Source organism: Nanorana parkeri, unplaced genomic scaffold, assembly GCF_000935625.1.
Source record: "Nanorana parkeri isolate BGI_ZX_2015 unplaced genomic scaffold, ASM93562v1 scaffold719, whole genome shotgun sequence".
NCBI lineage: Eukaryota > Metazoa > Chordata > Amphibia > Anura > Dicroglossidae > Nanorana > Nanorana parkeri.
The window spans coordinates 63,740-87,158 of NW_017306987.1; the positions used below are offsets into that span (position 1 = coordinate 63,740).

The 23,419-nt window shown below is 41.4% G+C and overlaps 2 protein-coding genes across 2 annotated transcripts in view; one reads left to right on the forward strand and one right to left on the reverse strand.

Annotated features, from left to right (window-relative positions):
- Nucleotides 1-11,742, reverse strand: part of LOC108793117 (sarcosine dehydrogenase, mitochondrial-like) — a 74,688-nt gene extending 62,946 nt beyond the window's left edge. The window contains exons 1-3 of the mRNA XM_018564071.1: nt 11,661-11,742; nt 4,659-4,983; nt 3,178-3,356 (exon numbers count right to left, since the gene is read on the reverse strand). Of these exons, the coding sequence (XP_018419573.1) occupies nt 3,178-3,356; nt 4,659-4,977 (498 nt within the window). The 5' untranslated portion in view covers nt 4,978-4,983; nt 11,661-11,742. The remainder of the gene's footprint in view (nt 1-3,177; nt 3,357-4,658; nt 4,984-11,660) is intronic.
- Nucleotides 11,743-14,917: 3,175 nt separating this feature from the next.
- REXO4 (REX4 homolog, 3'-5' exonuclease) lies at nt 14,918-23,197 on the forward strand. The gene is made up of 8 exons (XM_018564066.1): nt 14,918-15,176; nt 17,968-18,275; nt 18,970-19,122; nt 19,443-19,636; nt 21,002-21,090; nt 21,458-21,532; nt 22,195-22,269; nt 22,911-23,197. Exons 1-8 carry the CDS (start codon nt 14,967-14,969, stop codon nt 23,037-23,039), a joined length of 1,233 nt encoding a protein of 410 aa, XP_018419568.1. The 5' UTR covers nt 14,918-14,966; the 3' UTR covers nt 23,040-23,197.
- The last annotated feature ends 222 nt before the right edge of the window (nt 23,198-23,419 follow it).

Genomic DNA, 23,419 nt, shown 5'->3' on the forward strand with positions numbered 1-23,419 from the left:
CCTGGGCATGTTGGGTATCGTTTTACTCGTTGTAACCTCATCTTTTATATTTCATTAAAAAAATGGGTATTTTGTTGTGTTTTGGGGCATTTAATTAAATTTTTCACTAAATATTGGGGTTTAATAAGGAGTTGCGCTAATATTGCGCAACATAAAAATTTGCAACTACCACCATTTTATTCTATAGGGTCTTGGCATTCAGAAAATATATAATGTTGGGGGGTTTTAAGTAATTTTCAGGCCTAAAATGTGGAATATAACATGGGTACAAAAAATGAAAAAAAGGCCTCAGTCATGAAGGGGTTAAAACGCAAATGATATAGCTTTGTAAAACAAGGAGTGAAGTCTTTGCCTGTGTTTGTATTAGTTACATTGTAATTAGCTCTGGCTTTTATCACTGTCTCTAAGGACTAAATCCTATAAATACTGAAATCACACTGCTAGGGGTTGTTGGGTTGTTTTAAAGCACATTTCTACAAGTTGTTCACAGTAAAATTCACACCTGCCGTACATTAGACCGTTTAGCACTGTGCGGAGAAACTGTAGCAATTTACATGACGCCATTTACAACAGTTATCACAGATCGGCTGGCTGTGAAGCTAACTTGTAAACAATTAGCGGCTTGATTGATCAGTAACTGACACGCGTGTGACATCAGCATTAAGCTGTGATATTGCTTAAAGTACATATACCAGACAGGGAGCTGTACTTCTTTCTGCACCAGCAACCATCAAGTAAGAACATAACAAGTGATATTTTTTTTTTTTTTTTTACACCTAACTTTTATAAACATGCAGCACTGAATTGCCACATTGTGTATGCATAGTTGTGGCTGTCTGAAGAGCCATCACAGAAAATTCCCCCACCCACACTCCTTAGCAAGGATGGGGTGAATTGAGTGACGTTTCGTATTCAGCATACAGGGCTGAACAAGGAAAAATCTACACTTGTATTGCTAGCTTTAGTCCATGCAGACAATTTAAAGTACGACAAGCCAACAGCTCCTGCAAAGAACACAGTCTAGTGTGAATATCATATTAGTGTTTATTGCTGCAGTCTGACTGACAGTGAGGGTAACAATTTGTTCTATAACCTTTACTGTATGCTTAGGTGATCTATAGCATAGAGTCCCTTCTAAATGTAAGTATATATGAACCCACTGAATTATGGCCACAAGATGGAGCCAAGGAACAGAGGAACTTCTTTTGTTCCACAGCTTCATCTAGTGAGCATAATGGGGTGAAAATATAAAACTAAGATGTTTGCAGGGTGAACAGCATTGCGAACATTTTATAAATTCACCCCTTGATCTCATATACCACCACAGTGACATATACCCCCCTTTCCACCACAGAACACTATCCCATGCAACCACTGCAGTGCTCCCCCTCCCCTCCCCCAGCCACCACAATGCCACAGATCCCACCTTGTTCCTATACTTTCACTATGGTTCCACAGATTATCCCTTATGCATGGATCCATTACAGCTCCCCCTCACCAACACGCAACTATCACAGTGCTGCAGACCCCTCCTTCCCATACATTCTTAACAGTGTCACGGACCCCATCCCCCACTAATGCAGCCACCACAATGACACAGACCCTCCTCCCCCATTCCCATACACCCACCGCAATGACTCCGAATTCCCCCCTACCCCATGCAGTCATCACTGTGTCAGGGTGCACTCTCCCTTCCGATGTAGGCAGGTTGCATGGGGGAAGGAAGGCCATGACATTGTTGGGGCTTCTTTGAGAAATGGGGACTATGATGCTGTGACAGTACCACAGACATACCTCCCAACTGCCCCTCATATGGAATCAAATACCTCTTTCCCTCTTCTTTTCCTCAGTGGTCCCTCTTTTTAGGTACAAGGCAAAGATATCTATAAGTTACTATCGTATGTAACTACAAAAATGTTAAGCTGGCCATACACTAGTAGATTTCCGAACGAACCTTTTTGTTCGAAAGATCTTTCTTTACTACCTGATAATGCCATCAGGCACTTGCCGAATGTCAAACAAAATTTAGTTTGATTGTAATGTTCAAGTTTGGGATGAATAGAGTTTCCCGAATGAAAACCACATTAACTGTTAGAATTTTGTTCATTGGAGAAAAAATTTCCATTCCGCTACTCCAAGTTTTTGCTTCACAATGGTCGAAATCAATCGTTGATTTGACTCCATCAACTAATAGAAAGTAGAATGAAATATCTTTTATACAAAAGTGCTTTTGAAAATCTAAACAGTTTTATTCTTCACTAAAACCTTCATCCTATCTTTTAAAGCCCATCTCTGGGCAGACAAAAAACATAAGTGCTTGTTTTTGTCTAGGGACTGGAGTAAAGCTGATTTACTTACCTAACACCCACTCCCACCGGCTCCCTCAGGGCTGCTAAACTGGTCCTCCCAATCTTAGGTGGTCTAACCAATGATCTCATCATGTCTAATGCAGGTTTCATAGACTTTAGAGCGGTGAGGGAGAAGAGGAGAGCGTAGACCGGCAGGGGAGCAGGGATCAGGTAAGTAAATCTGCTTTATACCAGTCCCTAGATAAAAAATGAGCACTTAACCATTGCGGTTCAGGGGTAGCCCCACTGCATGGGTACATTTTGTTTTGCACAGCCATCTATAAGACATAACGCTGCACTATTACAAATTAGGAGTAGAGGTTCCAGTTATTACAGATGCCCATTATTGACACGTTCTCTTTAAGCTGAACAAAGTTACATTTATATCTAATAAAAAAAAGCAACTTAAAAAAAAAATCTCCATAGATTTCCTTTATATACCCATTCCATTTCAATAAATACCCATTCCTGACCGGTTCACTTTAAATACTCCTTGCATGTGTCAATGTTTTATAAACCTTTTTCGGTATATATTAACTAATTCTTTGCTTGTGTCTCCAATGAACCATAAAACCAGGTGAGACAATTCACTGGACAGTCCATTGTTTGTAGCAGTGCCAGCTCCTTCCCTCGCACACTCCTTCAGATTATAAGGGAACATTTTCTGCGTGGATAAACAATCTCATCCCTGCAGTTCTTAGCACTAATCACTTCATTTTGGATCACAGATTTTGGCACCATGTTCCTTAATCCAGCAATTTGGGGCACAGGATGTCATTACAAGCCTTTTCCAACACAGCTATATTAGCATAATACGATAAAAGCTTACAGACATGAGTCTTTTATATTCGTCCAGCCTCTGCTTGTTGGAGGCTATGAAGAGACCGCCATTCTGGATCCATCCAGTGTGAAGTCCAGTCTCCTGCTCCAGATCCTGGCTAACCACCTTGCGTGTGTGTGCCAAAAGCTCAACCTCCACGTCGCTAGGCCGAAGTTGCCATAGGAGACCTGAAAGACAGCATAGACTGTGAGTCAGGGAAGGGGTAGCCTCTAGCACCTACTAGACTCAAAAGAACACCATATTATAATAAAAAGCAATATGCTGATTATTTATGTAGTGCTAGTCAGTGGTTTTGCTCTATTGCCCCTTCTTGCAATGCAAAGCTAGGTGTCTGTCGACTCAAAGAAAACAATGCACTCCCTATGTGGCAGATATTTTATCTCAGCAGTTGTTAAAGCTGAACTCCAGGCAAACAGCTGAACGCATTAGTGAAATTCATATATGGCGGCTGTTTACCTGCCAAAGCATTTATATTTTACGCAGATTTACAAAGCGCTAACATACAACACAGCCCAGTATGGCAGCAGAGGAGACCTGATCTTTGTCTGCTGCAGTTAAAGTGACCCTGTCACTACAGAGTCAAACAGAAAAAAGAATTACCTGTAAGAGAAGATGCTCTATACTTCCCTTTCCGGTGGCCCTTGTGTTGAGATGCCACTGCGATAATGCTTCTGAGCCACTGCAAGTATTCAGGCCTTCAGGTGGCTTAATTGCCTGCTCCCCCCACAGCAGACTGTGGTTCCTCTGGCTGGCTCATACATCCTCAGTGATGTACCAGCTGGCGGGAGGAACCACAGCATGCAACAGGGGACCAAGTATTTCACAAGTGTGGCCAGGAAGTAGCCTCACAGTGGCATTTTAACACATAGGCCACTGGAAAGGGAAGTATAGAGCTTCTTCTTTTACAGGTAATACTTTCTGTTGTGGCCCTGTCTCTTTCCCACCCCTACCCTGTGACCGAGCAGTAAAAAAGCAGAAGCAGCAAAGAGATGAACTCATCTCTCTGTCACTTTGCCATCTCCTTCTATCATCATAATAGAATAATAGGAAACTTTAGAGGCACAGCACCTCTTCTTCTGACTGACACCTAGTGCATTAAAGGCTTGCTTTTATTCCACTGTGGTTATCCAATAAATATTACAATGAGCCAATTTTATTCTATTGACAAAAAGTAAATTTCTAAGTTATGTTAGTGGCTGGGAGATGCAAGTGGAGAAATGGTTAAATGTTTAGAACAGGCAAAAGCCCATGTTTCCTTTCAAGCATGAAGCTTAATGGTCTGTGTTTTGAGCCATTTTAGGCTGGGAAAATGTTGCCTGAGCTGTCCTTCTATAAGGTGGAACAAACGCTCGTTGTTCCACTTTAACCCTGAAAGCATAATGACTGCTCCCTCTGCCTTCCTTCCTATAATCCCCTGCTAGCTGCAATGAAGCTAGTCCTACAGAAGTAAACTATAAAAGAAACCGTACCTGCCGTGTGCCATGTTGTCCCAGAGGTAAGCCGATCCCGTTCTAGCAGAACAACATTCTTCATGCCCATCTTGGCTAAATGGTAAGTGGTCTGACATCCTAGACTGCCACCACCAATAACCACCACTTCAGCAGACTGCGGTAAAGATTTTGTTGGACCCTTTTTGACAGCACTTTCTTCTTTTAGCGTAGTGGTGTAGGGTACACTCTTCTCTGACGTGTGGCTGGTGGCACTGCTAAGACCTCTTAGGCTGTACCTAGAGCATGTACGGGGTCGGTAAGTGGCTGCAGCTTGTACGGCTCTGCCTAGAAACTGCATGGCTATCTGAAATGTCACAAAACAGCGTCAGCTCTTTAAATAGGCAAATACAGTTTTCCCTTTCAATGTAGTAACAGTAAGCAGTAATGTCGTAGAACACAGAAGATATTTGTAGGATTATAGCAACAGTAGAATTCTTCTGTCCAGAAGTCCTCTAAGGAGCTGAGCTGATCAATCTGAAGCACATAAAACCTCAACTTGCAATCAGCCCCGTCTCTCAAAGCGTAGTATCTGCCTTGGGGCGCAGTCATGTGACTATGGCACATTCCATCTGCTGCACAGTGCCATCTCATCCATCTCTTATACTAACAACCCATCTGATTATGGATGTCCTCTGCCATGTGTACAAAGAATGTGAGCTCACTGAAGACCACAGCCTGCCACAGACAATTAACTCTACCTTCCTAACCTGCAAAATGGAAGAATGTCACACTATTTATAAATGTCTTCAGGTCTGCGACCTAATAGTTATTCCAAAAACTAAACCAAATTGTGTGATTGTCATTTTATTGTTAGGTCCTCAGAATGGAATTCTCCTCCATATTGATGTGTTTAATTTTTTATTTTTTTTAAAAAGGATAGTAAACCATTTGGTTTCTGTTGCTTTTTACATAACTTGTTATGTTATGTGTTTGGCTTTTTTTTGTTTGTTTTTATTTACTGCTCTGCAATACATTTAAGATGTTTTATGTTGAAGCTTCCTATGTAAATAAAGTTTTTCATTATTTTATTATTATTCAAACAGTAGACAGTTAAACATTTAGGAATACCCTCTTAAAGCTGAAGTTTAGTTTTTTTTGTGTTATGCATGGACAGGGACAGGACTTAGCTCTAATGAAGCATGTCCTATGTCCTGCTGGCTGCTGCTTAGTGTAAAAACCTTCACTCCACTGATGCCGGATACTCCCCACAATGAGGATCTTTCCAGCACTGCAAAGGTTAAGATCAGGGGCTGCAACTGTGAAACATCAGCGCAGCTAGCCCTCCCCTTCCTCCTCTCTTGCCCGTTCACAGAACATGTAGTATTCTTTCCCAGAATGCAAAGCCTTCTGTGCATGGAGGACAGGCGGTTTAATGACAGTACCTGCCTCCTCCAATCACAGAATGCTTTGCGTTCTGGAAAAGTATTCGAGTAGAGTGAACGGGTGAATAAAGAGGAAGGGCAGGGAGAGCAGCACTGTTTAAAGTGGCAGCCGCTGATATTAACCCCCGCAGCGAGGGAAGATCAGCGCTGTAAGGTGTACCTGGCCTCAGTGGAGGGATTATTTCTACACTAGGCAGCAGCCAACAGGCAATAGGACACACTTCATTAGAGGGAAGTCATGTCCCTTGTGTCCCCTAAATGTTAGCTTTAAGAAAGTATTTCTAAATTGTTAACTGTTTACTGTTTGAATAATAATAATAAAGTGTAAACGAATTTCACAGCAGTAAATAAAAAACAAACTAAAAACAAAGAAATACAAAATAAACACCAAACAGATTACTTGCAATGTCACTTACAGCTGGGTATATTTGTGCCACTCCTTCTCCTCCCTGGTATATTGTAGCCAGACAGGTCTGAAACAAGAAAACAAATAATCACTTTCTCATAATAGGGCTTTCCCTACTCTGCTCCTGTGCAGGCAGTGATGACATTCTCACAGAGGAGTACTGTGGAAACTGTTCAGATAATGCCTGCAAACCCAGGGGAACATTTATAAAACTCAGATAATTTAGGGTTCAGAAAAAAATATGCCCACATTTTCCCACAAAAAGTAATTCTGGGTGGAATTCATAAACACTGGAGCAGACAAAATCTTGAGCAGTTGCCCATGGGAACCAAGCAGCTTCTCGATTTCATTTTCAAATCTAAACTGAGCAAACTAAAGAGAGAAGCTGATTGGTTGCCATAAGAAATCTGTCTGCTCAAGTTTTCATGAACTTCCCCCTCTGTGTTACAATTCATCCACGCATGTTAATTAGATCTATGTGCATTAATGGCATGATTTTTAGCCTGGGGGAGTTTTTTTTCTCCCGCTGAAGTACATAGGTAATATATAGTAATTACAAAGTTGCTGATCTCACTGTCTACCCTGTCTTTTAGTTTCCAACCTGTGCCATAAAATTGGCATTTTCTTTTTACTGTTGGAGCTTGTAGTTCTCCAGTAGCAAAGAGGAGTGTCCTGCTTGTGTCTGCAGTAAACCAGGAAACCTAGTGAGACGATTCAGTGGATGTTCCTGTGATTGGAGTGTCCCCAGCTCCACCCCTCACACACCCCCTCCAGGGGGTAAACACACACACAAAGCACATGGTCATGGACCTTGTTCTGTTCACAACACAAATCATATACACAATATCCTTTCAAGTTCTTTTTAGCTATTCGTGTGAATGTGATTAGCTTGATGTTACGTTGTTGATGTTAATATTTCTATTTATCAATGGGCGTTATGGTTTTAAATGCCTTGTTTTTATGGATAGTCAATAATTATGTATGTATATGGGGGCAGTCATATTTGCTTATAACATATGAACACTCTGTTTCTTGCATAGTAATGTTACACAGTGACCGATGCACTTTACTGTTCCAGTCTAGAACTAAGTCGACCAATCCTCCCCAACTGTCTGAAAACAGAATACATGGACTCATTTTTATCTATGAGGTTCTTTAGACCGCAGTTTCGGACCACGATCCTTGGTATACAGGTGACTACTGGAGAACAAAAATCTACGTATCTATAAAATGCCATCATGAAACTATGGAATAGCAAATATGTAAATATTTGAAAATCACATGACAATTCCTTACAGGTTAATGGTACAATTGTAACAAGATATGTATACTGAATATAGCTTCACTTAAATAGGTGGGTGTTAAATCTTTAATATCCTATTTATTATGTACAATATGATAAATAGTTATATATTTCATTTATACAAATAGGCCTAAATATTTCAAGTTAAATGTATGAAAGAGAGCTTATGCTATTGATCACCTACAGATGTGTCTACTCCTCTTGAGCCTGAGAAGTTTAGAAAGGTCATGGAAAAGGTCAAGAAAGGTCTTAGGTCCAGGGGATGGATAATTAGGCTGCATATGTAACTGATACTTCTATGTAAGCTATTTTCTGTTTATTGTAATATTTCTTGGGATCGTAACTGTCAATTTATATATGTTTATATTCAATGATGGACAGGTACAGAATGTTTTAGTTAAATGACATACAGAGATTGGTAACAGATGTTTGTACGTGAATACAATGGCTGTGCTATATCCTTTGAGTTCGGGATACACGAGGGGGCAGGGCCTTCCTTAAGGGTCATTCAGATACTTGCAGGACAGGGCTTGAAGGGGGCATTCACTTACACTCAGAATCAGACACACACGTGCTCTTAACACATATACAGATACAATCTCATCACACGAAGACGAACATCAATATTTTACATACTTTGCTACATTTTACAGATACTTTTCTTTTATTCATTTGATATTGGACTATTATCTATATACCTATTTTTGTATGCTTTTGAACATTTCAGTGTTGTTCGATGACTTTATAGAACTAAATAAAGTCACACTTATTTTTTGGACTAACTGGTCGTTCAGCAAGTTTCTTAATACAATCACCTCAAGACACTTGTAGAATATAAGTGTCTAAAATTGTAACAGTGGGTGTACCCAAAATGGTGAGATCACTATTAGTGTGTCTGTGAAGGTTCTCATTCATCCAGGTTACTGTATAGTTGTAATAGTTGTAAAAATAAATCAAAGCAACTGGACTTGTTGTATTTTTCTTAAAGAAGTTTCCCTGGTCATCCGACTAGCTTTCTCAATTCAGAAATTGAGAAAGCTAGTCAGATGACTAGCGAAATGGCTTCAAGAAAAATACAAGTCCAGTTGCTTTGATTGATTGATTTGAACAGATAGATCACTAGCAGGTTCAGTCACTAACCGGGCTCCTTTACAGGATTTCACTCATCATCATGTTGTTAATATTTGAATGTTTACTGGCTAGCGCTGCCACCTCACAGTGCTAGGGGCAAGGGTTCAATTCCCTCCAGGGCTATCTGCATTGAACTCCCATCCCATGTTTTTTCGGGCTTGCTCTGGTTTCCAATCACATTAAAAACACATATTGATAAAATAACTGCTTTCTACCCACACTGGCCCCAGTAATGTGTGTCTGTATGACTGTGGAGTTGACTTTAGAGTGTCAGTTCCTGTGGTAAAGATCAGATAGGAATAATCATTAGCTCTGTTAAGCATTGCTGAATTAGTTGATGTATAACTACATGTTTGCAAACACAGCATGTGTGTACCAAGTTTAAGTTATTATTATTATACAGGATTTATATAGCGCCAACTGTTTGTGCAGCGCTTTACAATATAAGGAAGGCATTACAATCACAATACAATTCAAGACAAGATGGTAAGGAGGGCCCTGGCCGTGAGTTGGATTACAGGGCTTAGATATAGAGACACTGTATGGATCTAGGGTTCTCTATGCAAGAGATGTACAGCAGAGACCAGAGGGGCTCAGTATCTGGAGTGCAGGACACGTCTATACTGACTGATCCAGCCATGTTCAGGCTGCCCAAACTTTACAACCTAATTGTACAATCTCTGTGCAATGTCCTATGCAGTGAAAGAGCCTACCTGCTCAAACCCTTCCATTTACATCCAGTCATGGAGGCCTTCACACTACATCTTAGTTGTTACACCTAAAGAATCGAATGAAGGCAGGGTCGTCTTTAACGCAGGGGGAAAGGGGGCAGTTGCCCTGGCCCAGTCATTGTTGTGGGGTCCAAAGCAGCTGCCCCATAAGCTCACAAAAGATACGCTGCACCGTTCTGTTTACTATGCGATGATGGTGGTGATGTCTCATGCGAGATAATGTAAACGTTCTTGTTGCACTCCTTACCAGGAATCCCAGCCGATGGGGAGGGTGCTCGTGATGACTGCGGATGGCACCGCTGTATACATAGGATGGTTGTGAAGAATGTCACCAGCACACCGAAGATCCTTTTAGCACCACTTTAGTGATGCTAAAAGGATCTTTGGTGTGCTGGTGACATTCTTCACAACCATCCTATGTCTCACGTGAGGTCACGTCTCATGCGGGGTCACATCTTCCTGTGACGTCTCCTCCTATCTGCGGGGTGGGTAGAGGTGGGGGAGCCCAAGAAAATGTTTTCCCAGGGTCCAATGAATATTAAAGATGGCTCTGAATAAAGCCAACCTACTATGAATACATTCAACTGACATACAAACTTCATCAATGCTATAGACTGAAATACATTTACTTATTTGAAGGCAAAATCAATCAAAAACCGGAACTTCGTAGTGATTTTAGTAGTATAATTAAGCTACTACATTTGCTAAAAATGAATCGCTAGCAGTACAACTGTTTGTAGATGGAAAAACTGGCTCCCTATTGAGTAAGCTACACCATTAACAGAAATCAATCTCATATTTTGCGATCATGCAAGACTAAAACTGGTCATACACTTGTAGTTCTTTCTTGCCCTGACCCGCGGACGGAAGAAAAAACTTGCTTCCCCCATCCACACTGCATGTACACAGAATCTTCCCTGCCAGTCTAATGTATCCTGACAGCCAGCACCTGCAGCTGTCAGAATACCTGAACAGTGACTGCGCTGATTGGCTGCAGTTACTGTTCAGCCAAAATGTTTTAGCTCGGCTCCTTCGACAAAAGTTGATTGAAAAATTAACTTTTGTCAAACAGAGTGGTGCTGACAGGGCCACCCACAGATCGTAGGACTCTACCAAGTTCGAGCAGTATATGGCCCGCTTAATCCTTGCTACAAGTACATGTGTCGCTTACCACACAGGGAGCCATTTGTTCCATCTGTTTAGTATTCAGCTGCTATGGACAAGATGATGAACTTGTGTCTTTTTTCAACCTGACTAACTATGTAACTATTCCTTGCAAATAAATTCTAACTTTAATTGCACTACTCAAATCACTAGCAATCACTAAAATGTGACTGTCTGATGTGACGGTGTTTTCTTTAGCACAATATACTTACCCACAATTGAGTTCCATTGGCCCAGCCTATATATGAATGCAGATGGTTAGGTTGAACTCGATGGACTTGTGTCTTTTTTCAACCTAATTAACTATGTAACTATGTTAGCGGAGAGCTTCTGCCACATTTTTGTTTATTGCACTCCCTCGTGTTTGTGTGACAGGACAGTGCAGTCACTACTCATTTCACTGCTGACTGATGCATTCAACAGGGAAAAATGCAGCATAACTTTAATTTCTACTGATAAAATTTAAGAAACGGTTTTCAATGCAACTAAATGCTGGGCAGAAAGCCTACAGAAAACGCTTCCTTAGATGTGTTGCTCTTAGTCGCAAACTTTTTTCCCCCAAATGTTTCTACAACCACATGTCTCCACGAGGCAGCACACAGTTGAGCGGACCTGGCCCAGCATAGTCACCACATTAGTGACACTGCTTAGTGGGGAGTGCAGTCGTATTGTTGTCTTTGTGGATGTTTTTCTTAACATTTTGCTAAACCTTTGTGTATCAGTACTGCTTGGACTGAGAAGAGGGTAGATCCCCAAAAGCTTGTCCTGAAAATGTAACTGTTAGTGCAATTAAAAAAAGTATGACGTATAGTACTCCGTAGTGTCGATCAAACACTGCGTGTCCCTAGCGTGGGGGTCACATACCGTCTCAGAAGCCGACAGCCACAAACAGCAGATCCTGACAAACCAATGTGAAAGGGGTTTAGATGTGGCTATGACTAGTCTACGTCGATTAGGCTCAATGCCTTCTAGCATAGGGTTAAAAGGAGGATCCCCACCCCCTGGGCCCAGCCCTCCTATGAGAGCCAGTAAGATGTGGCCGTGTACGTACAGCCAGCCTTGAGCACAAGCTGATAATATGTCTGAGTCCACCATGTTTAGGAAAAGAACTAAAAACTGCAACATTTGTGATACTTTGTTTACTTCCACTCAGACACCTTGTAGTATAGTGATTGTGAGGGGAAGATGAATAAAGTGAACCTGCTATTATATAAATATGGGTGCTGCCATTGTGGACTTGTCTGTGCAGTGTCTGGGGATGTCGTTCTTATCCTGTCTTTGCTACCTTGGGAGTTACTGCAATGGAAAAAGCTTGCAGGGTGGGATTTACAGGATGCATGCTAGTTCCTGGTAAAGTGGTTTACCATCTGGTTAAACCAGGATGAGGATGACAACCCAAGAGCACCTAATACAAACAAATCACACATGGCAGCTCCCATACTATTCTAACTTGAAGCTTGTGCTTCATTGCAGTAATCCAGGTTTAAAGTAGTATTAAACGCTCAAACCTTTTTTTGATAATGAATCCAGGTCAAACCCAGCAAAGTATTTTTTTATATTTTCGCCCAAGCACTTACCGTTGTCATGCTTCTAAACAGCTCCATCCCTCTCAGACCAGCTTGCCTGAACTTCCTGTTGAATACAAGATCACACGGGACAGAGCAGACTCCAGCAGCTCTCCATCTACTACTAGCTTGGAGGGAGGACAGGGAGAGGGGAGTGTCTTGCCCTGCTGTCGTGTGTTTGTGGTGACACAGCATACTAGCACACACACAAGGGAGGCTCCATTGGACCCTGCAATGGAATGGAGCCACCTTAAAAGAGGCTATCATGGCCATTCCTCAGGGGAGCAGCTGATTCTTCAGAAAACTAAGACTTTTAAACATCAAGGGACAATTTCCATTGTAAGTGATTTCATCAGCATTTGAAACAGCTTTTGACTTTAATATCACTTGAAAAGCTACATAGCTATGTTAAAGTACAGTTTGTGTAACAGCTACAAATGAATGGTCAGAATGTTGGTGGACACACTTTGGTGTGATGCCACATTTAAAGCATATCTAAAGTTTTATTGAAGGCTTGGAAACCCTGTTGGGTTTTTATGGCTATCTCATGCCCCCACGACAGGATTCAGCCTTTCTATCAGTCCTGAAGGCCATTGTCACTGGGACATTGAGTGATGGCAAAGCCAAACTTTTACATATGTTATCAGGAGAGGAGGTGAGGGGAAATCATCCAATGGGACACCTGTTCTGGTGACAACTGTCTAAAGGGGAAATTCTGCCTCCTCTCTATGGAGAGGTTTTCTCTCACTTTGGGGAGACTTCCTCTTAATTCCTGTTGTGTCTCAGGGATAGAAAGAAAAACAAACTGACAGGGTTGAGCCATTACCAACACCATCTATAACAAAAAAAGTTTTGGCTAGAAATACAGCTAAGGACCAGCCTACTCACACAGGCTAATATAGAGACTACTATGTCGTCCCTCCCAACTGTCCCTGGTGTGGAACCAAATCCCTGTTTCCTTTTCAGTCGTCCCTATTTTTGGTCTGATGTACAGATATATATAAAAAATTATATAAAAAAAAGTTATTCTGCACTAAAATCCTTTCCTTATTTACTAGTTATCTTGTTTGCTATTTCGAAAAAAATTGTACTAAAGAAAAGAAATAGGGTAAAAAATAATAGGTTTACCTAATTATACATTGTGTTGGAAGGTGTCCCTCTAGTCTTTATCATCTCTGAAAATTGGAAGACATGGTATAGTATCCAGATACAATCCATACTTCTTCAGTACAGGCTTTCAGTCTTGATGTAAGTTCTACCATATCTCTAAGCTTATTAGTTGTCATTATCTAGTAACAATAACTATGTACGGCAAAGGGTCTGCCTGATTGGATACAAACTCATTTATAGATTAGGTAGGTCCTGATATTACATAGTTTTGGTAAATTTAAAGTGTATTGTATGGTCAGATTGTAATATGTATGGTCTGCTTTTTTCAGTTACGGCAGATCTGACCCAGCAGATCTAACCTTTCAGCAGGATATCCAGCACACTGTTACCCATTTCCCCTAGCAAGGGTTCCACTTCCCAGATATCCAGCCCACTGTTACCTCTTTCTTCCAGCAGGGGTTCCCAGATCTCCAGCACACTGTTACACCTTTCCTCTAGCAAGGGTTCCCAGATATCCAGCTCAGTGTGTTACCTCTTTCCTTTACCAAGGGTTTCCAGATATGCAGCCCACTGTTATCTCAGCCCTCCATTAAGGTTTCACATATATTAGGCATGCAGTGATATATGTCCCCCACAAGGGGGCTCCTGCATGAAAGTTCTCTAGGAACTGAAGTGCTGTAGCTAGTTTTCAGCACGGAGGGATTTAGCTAGCGGTTTCCGGTCTGCATATGTCACATGTGTTGTTGAGTAGAGCTGCAATGTGAGGAGCTGCATGTAGGTGAGATGTCTGCTAGTTGCTGAGGGAACTTCTTACACACTATGTTTTCATTGTTATAACTTTAGATAGAGGTATTTTCTTTAAATCGAGCTTTATACGTGTTAGTGGGTTTTTAATATGATCCAGAGATTGAATTAGAAACTTTCTAGCCTGCAAATCACTTTCAGTATGAATGCAATTTGACGATCTTGTCCATTGCAGCTTGCATCTAACAGGGTACATACGATATGAGGGTCCTGGTCATTACAGCTTACATCTAACAGGGAACAGTAGATATAGGGTTTGTGCTCATTACAGTTTAACCCCTTCATGACTGAGGCCCTTTTTTCCATTTTTGCACCCATGTTATATTCCACATTTTAGGCCTGAAAATGACGTAAAAAGTCTAATAGGGATCAGGAGGAATAGGGGTCCTACCCATACATCTAATAGGGTATGGGGGTTCTACTCCTTACAACTTGCATCGAATAAGACTCAAGAGGGATGTGTATTGTGCATATTACAGCTCACAGTCTATTAGGAAACCGGGATATGAGGGCCCTGAACATTACAACTTACATCTCATAGGAAACAGGAGGTATGCAGGTTCTGCCTATTACAGCTTGTAGTAATTAGTTAATAGAGACATGAATATGGCTTAATAGTTTTATGTATAAACCGCTAACAGGTCTGTATTGTACCTCCAGACATTTGTCTGTCACCTATGACAGGACAGAGATGGGGAAGATTGTAGTGAAGAAGGACAAACCGTCTTCTGAGGGGCTGGAGAAGAACAAACTTCAACACACCAAAAAACAGAAGAAGAAGAAATATTGGAAAGAGCATCCAAAAATCGTTACCAAGCAGGTTGAGATCAAAAAGATTTCTCCGTTTCTTCCACCAAAGAAGGCCGAAGAGTTTTCTGCCAATTGGAAGGCACTGCAGGCAGTGAGTATGGCTTATAAGTGCAAGGCAGATAATTTGGAAAATGAAGCCTTGAAATGCATGCAGGGATAAAGATCTGCCTGCCCTGGGCTGAAGTTTTCATCCAGGCATTGCTGTAATTGTTAAGGTCATCCCAATGCCTAAAATCAGCTTGTTTTCTCTAATATGGTATTCTGGGAACACTAGTTGTTGAGCAATGGGAATATGCCAGCCAGGTTTTCCCAACCTTACCCACTGTAGGCTCTTTTGTTCACGTGTGTGTGTGTGTGAGATATGTTATTTTTTGCTTCTAGTTTAGCAGCTTGTTTATCAGCACACTCATGACAAAATCTTAATGATGTTTCTACTTTCAAATAAGCAATATTATATCTATTGCTAGTAGGGATGCACCGATATATCGGACGAAAATTGCACTTTTGGCTAAATACCGAAAGTGCAATTTTCCTGCGGATACATCTGCGCATCCGTGATTTCTTTCCTCCCCGCTGGGCGCTGCTTTGTGTCCCAGCGGGGAGGAGAGAAAGTGACAGCCGGCCGAGCGCTGCAGGACAAGAGCGCTGTGAGCGGCCAGTGTCTCTCCTCACACACCGCTCGGCCGCCTATCACAGTGCAGCGGAGTGGGGGCGGAGACAGCGCTGTCGCAGGAGGCTGAGCTCTCCTCTCGCACCGCTGCCCGAGAGGAGAGCAGGCTACATACACTCAGTGATCGCTGAGTGTTTGTAGATAATTGAGGATATGGTATGGTTAATATATCCTCAATTATGAATTAATGAATGGGAAGTGATCTACATCACCTCCTGTTCATTCATAATTGTGGTTAAAGTAAACATACTATATTCTCAAGTTATCAGTGAACAGGAACACTCGGAGGATTCCTGTTTGTTGATAACAGGGGATACAGAAAAAGAGATTGAGGACTCTGTGTTCTCAATCTCTTTTTCTATTTTAAAAGACCCCTAATATTTCCCCAAAGCCCCTAAAAGTAAAGTAAAAAATCCAAAAAATGTAAACGTTTATAAAAAATTAGGGCTGTGGAAATTAACGATTAATCCCTCGATTAATCGTTAATTTTTTTGATCGATCAAAGTTCTTTTGATCCGTACTCACCTCTCCGCCGGCTTCCGGGTCTTCCGTCGATGTCCGCGAAGTTACCGGACTCCTCCCCCTTCCATAAGTGGCTCTGTCGGCTAACGACGGGAAGGGGGAGGAGTCCGGTGACGTCTATGTCTGTGACGTCACTGGACTCCTCCCCCTTCCATTCGTTACTCGATGGACCGGTGAGTACACATCCTAACTCTCCCGGCCGCCCGGGAGAGAAACACTTTTTACCGGAAAGGTTTAATCTGCTCAATTGAGCAGATTAAGCCTTTCCCTGTGATCGTTTTTTTTTTTTTCTGACATCGGGAGTCGCGGCCTGACCGTCGGTCAGAAAAGAAAAAAAAAGGCACCCGCCCACTGCTGCTGTGAATCAGCAGAGGGGGACCTGAATTTTAGCATCATTTCAGCGGGGTGCTCTCTCCCAGCCCCCCCTAACCCCCCTCCGCAGATGGGGGGGGAGAAAGGGCACCTCCCTGAAATTAGAGGGACACCTCCCTGAAATTGCTTATTTCAGGTTGGGATCCCTGGCATTGACCTATACACATACAGCACAGCAATTAATTAAGTAATAAAATGAACTATGATCACACTAATCCAGCAAGTTATTATTCTGAGTTGCCCCACTCAGTGAGTGGGGCACGTGAGATTAATAACGTGCTGGATTAGTGTGATACTAGTTCATTGTATTACTTCATTGCTGTGCTGTATGTGTATAGGCCAATGTAGTTGGATCTGTATGTGCGTTATAATCGAAATTAATCGATTAAAAAAAAATTCGATTAATTGAACAGGAAAATTTTTAATCATTACCAGCCCTATAAAAAATAAATTAAAATGAAATTAAAATAAAAACATTTTCGGTATCGGTTTCGGCCTGACAATTTTTTCTATTTCGGTTTTTAAATTTTTATTTCGGTGCACCTCTAAGTGCTAGTAGTATTTGGTCACATAAAAATTGACTTTTTTGTAATATATTTTGCTGCCTATCCCAACATCAGATGAATGTGACGAGTTACTACTAACTGTACCATGACTTAGATAAATGAGAACCTTCACAGACATACTGGCGATCAATTTGGGATGTATACTGTGAAACTGGTGGCGGAATAAATTATTTGACATTTTATTATTACTACTTATCCTTTTATAATCTGCCTTCATTCTCTTTGATAAGGGAAGTGAACAGGCAAGGGTTCAGTGCCGTGTTTTAAAGTAGGTAAAATACTTTAATAGACAACTTAAAACAAAGCAGAAAAACTCCCAATGCAAGCTTGTGTTCAGCTTTTAGCTGTGTTTGAACACATGTATCCTATGCCAAGTTCTTGGATATTATTGCATTAAGTTATTTTATTGCAATTGGAAAATCTTGAATAAAAATTAATTGAAAAAGAACACAGTGATCAAGTGCTTACACCATGCGAACTGCAAACAATGCTTTGCAGGAGTACATTATGAAATTAATAGGTTGCTTTTTGTTTAATGGGATTATTCTGTCAGGAATGAGGCTGCCATTACGTGCTGGAGACCCACAATGCTTGTGATACTGCAGAGGTGCCTTCTGCACTGGAGCTAACACTGATTCTGGGAATCTGGCAATGGTGGCCTCCAGCACAGAAAGGCAGACTCTTCTATGCCAGGTAACAGTTCTCCTAATAGGTTATCTTTACTAGTTAATGTACTGTTTTTAATGTTTTAGTTACTGACATCTGAGAAGAAGGACTCCGTTACAGAATCAACATCGACAAAAGCCTCAAAAAAGGAGAAAAAACTGCCAAAGTTAGAAAAACAGAAGGCTGTCCCTGTAATTAAAGACCCAGCCTCCAGTATCCCCACAATCAAAAAAGGTCCAACTGCTGACCAAAAACCAAAGAGAGCTGCAGAGGATGCTGGGACTACAGACAAGATAAGGGAGAAGAGGAGGAAGTTACAAGCAGAAGGGGAGAAAAAACCTTCTAAAAATCACAACAAGAAGCCGACTGAAATGAACATACAGGAGACGCCAAAGTATGTGTTATTTGTATTACAATGTCTGAGCCAAACAATCCAGCACTCTCATGCATATTATTATAATTTTACATTTATATTCCTCTGACATATTCTTTTGGTTCAGAACTGTCCATACAGAACTTTCACATCAGTCTGCACCAGAGGAGCTTACACTTTATTGTCCCAGCCACAGTCACATGGTAATATTCATTTATATAGCTCTGACCTTCCACAGTGGTATACAGAAAACACCGAAATGTTCACAACTGTCTCTGCTCCAGAGGAGCTTACAGTCTAATGTTCCCACCACAGTCACACACTGTTGCTGCTGCTGTTATACATTTATATAGCTCTGACATATTCTTTTAATTTTGTCTAAGTAACACAGAACTGAGCTCATCACATCAGTGTCAGCTTACACTTTAATGTTCCCACCACTATCGTATATAGTCCTTACACATTCCACAGTGCTATAGAGAAGACACTGAGCCATTCACACCAATGTTTGCACCATAGAAGCTTGCACTCTAATGTACCCACCAGGGTTGCACACCCTAAGTTTAGTATGGGTGTATAGTAATTAACCTGCACACAACTTGGGAGACTATTCAAGGTGAACGTAGACATTGTACTTACTAGAGGGATCACCCCAATACACCTGGCCTTGCAAGAATGGTAAATACTTACCCACACTGCTGCTGTTGGTTTTTAGGCTTGACCTCTGGTTTGATGATGTGGATCCGGATGATGTAGAGGCAGCACTGGGAGCAGAAGCTGGTCAAATTGCCCGCAAGATGCAAGGCTTGCCGGAGAAGAAGTCTCATACAGTAGACATGATCCTGGTGAAAGATCGAGCGTTTGAGGGGTAAGCTACAATATTAAAGGAAACCTGAATTGAGATCTATAAGTGGGCTGACCTTCTGAAAATGCTAGATGCCAGGCTGTCACTGGATTCCATACTTTATGAACCATTGACCTGGAACAAGTATAAAACCAGGGAAGTTAGAGCTGAGAGTGAGAGGCTAGCAATGCCTTCATGTTTCTCTGTGTAGAAGTTTCCCTATAGGTCAACCTTGCCACTTTAATGGCTGGAATCGCTACCTTTTTTTTCACCCCTAGAATGGGTTCATTTCTGAGTTTCCGCAACTAACTTTTAGTCATGTGATTTCATTTGTCTTCTCATAGGCTAACCAGGACAGTTGCAATCGACTGCGAGATGGTGGGTGTGGGCACAGATGGTGAAGAAAGCATGGTTGCCCGGGTGTCCATTGTCAATCAGTTTGGCAAGTGCATTTATGATAAGCATGTCAAACCCACAGAACGTGTTACTGACTACAGGACAGAGGTCAGCGGCATCCGGCCTGGTGATATTAAGAATGGTAAGAACTCGCAGCATATTACATTGCTGTGTCGCCTTAAGGTAATTGAGTCTTAAAAGAGGCAGCTGTATGATTTTCAAGGTTAGTGGACAGGAAGCTGTGTGTTGGAGAATATCTCCTCACTGACTATGCAACTTTGGAAATTATTTTCTAAACAAAAAAAAAAGCTTTCAAATAAGACTCATTATTAGTGATGAGCCGAACACCCCCCTGTTCGGTTCGAATTCGAACTCAATGCAAGTCTATGGGGATAGAACATTGAAAATCAAATGTCCCCATTTTGAAGCCTTATATGCAATTTATTGGACATAAAAAGTGTATGGGGATCCGGGTACTGCCCTGGGGGACATGAATGGAAAAAAAATAGTTTTTAAAGCAGCAGTGATTTTAACATCAAAGGGTTACAATAAAAATTAAAAATCCTTTAAATATGGTGCTTGGGTGGTCCCCTTAAACTGCCTGTAAAGTGGCAAATCTGTACGATATATAGAACCAATGGGCTTATTCACATCAGAGTACCCCTTTCATAAAGGGGCACCCAGATGCCCCCCTTGTGAATGAGTAAGGGGTACTTGTACCCCCACCCATTCACTAAAGGGTTAAAAAAATCCTTTTTAATTGAAAAAAAAACAACAAAGAATTTTGACAAGTCCTTTTATTGTTAAAAAAAAAAAATGGATCCGCCAACATAATCCAGGGTCAATCACCATGTCCAGCGTTGTGCACGATGACTTGACGAAATAAAACAAGTACAAATAATTTGAAATATTAAAAAAGACGCCGTCCCGTCCGCTCGCGACGTCCTCCCGCCGCAGAATGGCATTTTGACAGATGCTGGCAACATATAAACAATTGGGCGGAGCTAGCGGTGACAGCTTGCTCCGTCCAACTGTGTCCAGTTTTACTTCATCTGATAGGTGAGCCATGATTGGGCAAAGTCATCATGACTTTGACCAATCATGGCTCTCACAGTTATCTGTACCCTGATTAGGCAAAGCCTTGCACCTGACCTGTGGTCAGGTGCAAGCATTTAGCCAATTAGGGCTTCACAAGGCGCATGGCCTTGTGGGGCGTTCAGCAGGCGAACAGCCCGCCGAACGCTCTGATAGTTTGTGTGTTTGGCGAACACACAAACTAGCGATGTTCAACTCGAACATCCAGCCCATCCCTACTCATTATATGGTAAATTTCTTGGTGTTTAGTTATACAATGCAAAGCGTAAGTTTGGACAGAACCATCCTAACCAATCACCAATTGCCTTCTCTAATTGTAGACACTTGAGAGGTTGTCCTTTTTGACATATTTTTTTTTTTTTTTGGCTTCCATTAAATATGGCTACAAACAGGCAGATTTTGTTTGTTTTAGGTGAAGATTTTAAGGTTGTACAGAAAGAAGTGTCTGAAATCCTCAAGGGGCGTATCCTGGTTGGTCATGCTCTGCATAACGACTTAAAGGTAGGTTGTTTTTCATTAATTTTTCCCAGAAAGATCTGCCAACAACTATGAATGGTGAGGTTCTGTCTGATTACAAATATGTGGGTTGTTCTGATAGTACCTCACATTGGATACTTATGGTAATCTAAAGGAGAGTGTACAATCGGATTGTAATGTGTATGCCCACATCCATCAAGAACATGTGTATGTATATGGGACTCTCTGTTCCGGTGCCAAAATGGTACTCATCCATTTTCCATGATACCACTGTGAAGGTCATTCCCTGCTGGTTCAGGAAGCAGCCTCAGTCACATAGCCATACAATCACATGTTGCTATTTTTCCCTTATCTTTCTTCAATCATATAATGGAATTCACCTTTTTTTCAGATCCTCTTCTTGGATCACCCTAAAAAGGCCATCAGAGACACCCAGAAGTACAAACCCTTCAGAAGAGAGGTGCAGGTATGTCTTTCTATGTGCTGATTTCTGTGCGTGCACAGTAACATCTGTAGTTTGAAAACTGCTTTTAAAGTAATAGGCCCTCCAGTGATCACTTAGGAGCTTAAAGGGAACCTGTACTGGAAGCTGCCATTAGTGACCTCCTCAGAACGTGCTACTGGAAGCTGCCATTAGTGACCTCCTCTGAACGTGCTACTGGAAGCTGCCATTAGTGACCTCCTCTGAAAATGCTGACTGTAATACAAATTAAGTGATTCCAGTATTTATTTATAGTATGTCTAGTACAAATGAATTCTGCACACTTGTTTTCAGCTAGTGAATCTGAACGTGTTGAAGCCATTAGATCAGCATGACAGCCAGGTAGTACGGGTTTCTGGGAAAATGGACCAAAGGTCTCCTTGTAAGCTATTTTATAGAAAAATAAAGCTGGACCATTTATTTATTTTTAAATGTAGCAAAGTGAAAGTATTGTTGTTCCCTGTAGCACCTACCAGAGAATGTCTTGCAAAAGCAAATGTTGGAGAAGCCATTTTGTTTAACAGGGAGTTAGAAATTGCACTGCAAAAGCCAATGAAGTGATGTCACCATTTTGAGCTGCATTTTTGTGCAAAGTGAACCCTTTCAAATAAAGATTTTTTTTTTATTAATTTTTTTTCCTCTGCCAGAGTGGGCGTCCATCTTTAAAACAGCTATGTGAAAAGATCCTCAGTGTCAAAGTGCAGACAGGAGAACACTCCTCGGTAAGTCCGTTATCCAGGATGCACAGCTCACTTATCCAGGATGCACAGCTCACTTATCCAGGATGCACAGCTCACTTATCCAGGATGCACAGCTCACTTATCCAGGATGCACAGCTCACTTATCCAGGATGCACAGCTCACTTATCCAGGATGCACAGCTCACTTATCCAGGATGCACAGCTCACTTATCCAGGATGCACAGCTCAATTTTGGACGATTTCTTAAGGGACCGTAATATACAGGGGTACAGGTACTCCTAGAATGAGATCCTAATAGGTTGGACTTGATGGACTAATGTCTTTATTCAACCTCAAATACTATGTAACCTCTTGTAATGCAAGAATGAGGCCATCAAAAAGATTGATATAATTTGTGACTCCGACTGCATTTATTTTGTTAGATTTGAGACAGGATATCAGTGGGGCCACATATATCTGCAACTATCTTACAGCAGTGAAAACTAAAATTGGAACTTTGTTATGATTCCATAATGTAGCTGTAGTTTACAGGACCTATCCTGTCTTTGTCACAACAGCCCTGGTGGAACACAACAATAAAAATTGTGCTGCCTCCCCCCCAAAAAAAAGCTGATGATTTTGGTATACATGATCACTGAATACAAATTTACTTTACTGTTTTAGGTCCAAGATGCACAGGCAGCCATGAGGTTATACACTATGGAGAAGAAGAATTGGGAAGCCAGCATTAAAGGAAAATACAACAAAACTAAAGTCGAACCCCAGAAAAGGAAACCGTCTTCCCTTGAATAGCGCTGGCTGGACAGTTTGATGCCTGTAGACCCATGTGGATAAGCTGCTAGACTGTCACCATTTTTCTATTCCAGTCCTGTTGTCATTTTAGTGCACCATTCACAACTGATGTGCCCAAAAGTCTGCGCCATTCCTGTGTATTCTGGGATGGGACTGATGTGTAATAAACTTTAGACTGTTCAACTATTTTTAAAGGAAAGGAGGGGGAAAAATGTGCTTTCTTCCCTCACGCCATCCAAGCTGATGCAGATAATATATGGAACCCGGGCAGCTCATGAATTGGGTCATGTGATGCTTTATGAATGGCCACTTTTGGGTTCATTTAATAAACTGTGAAGAGTCAATATATGCAGTAACAGCTGCAATCAGGAACCAGACTG

Coding starts and splice junctions, on each gene's coding strand:
- REXO4 (XM_018564066.1), top strand. CDS start 14,967: ATGGGGAAGATTGTAGTGAAGAAGGACAAACCGTCTTCTGAGGGGCTG. Junction 15,177..17,967: donor ATTGGAAGGCACTGCAGGCA/GTGAGTATGGCT, acceptor TTAATGTTTTAG/TTACTGACATCTGAGAAGAA. Junction 21,091..21,457: donor CTCTGCATAACGACTTAAAG/GTAGGTTGTTTT, acceptor CCTTTTTTTCAG/ATCCTCTTCTTGGATCACCC.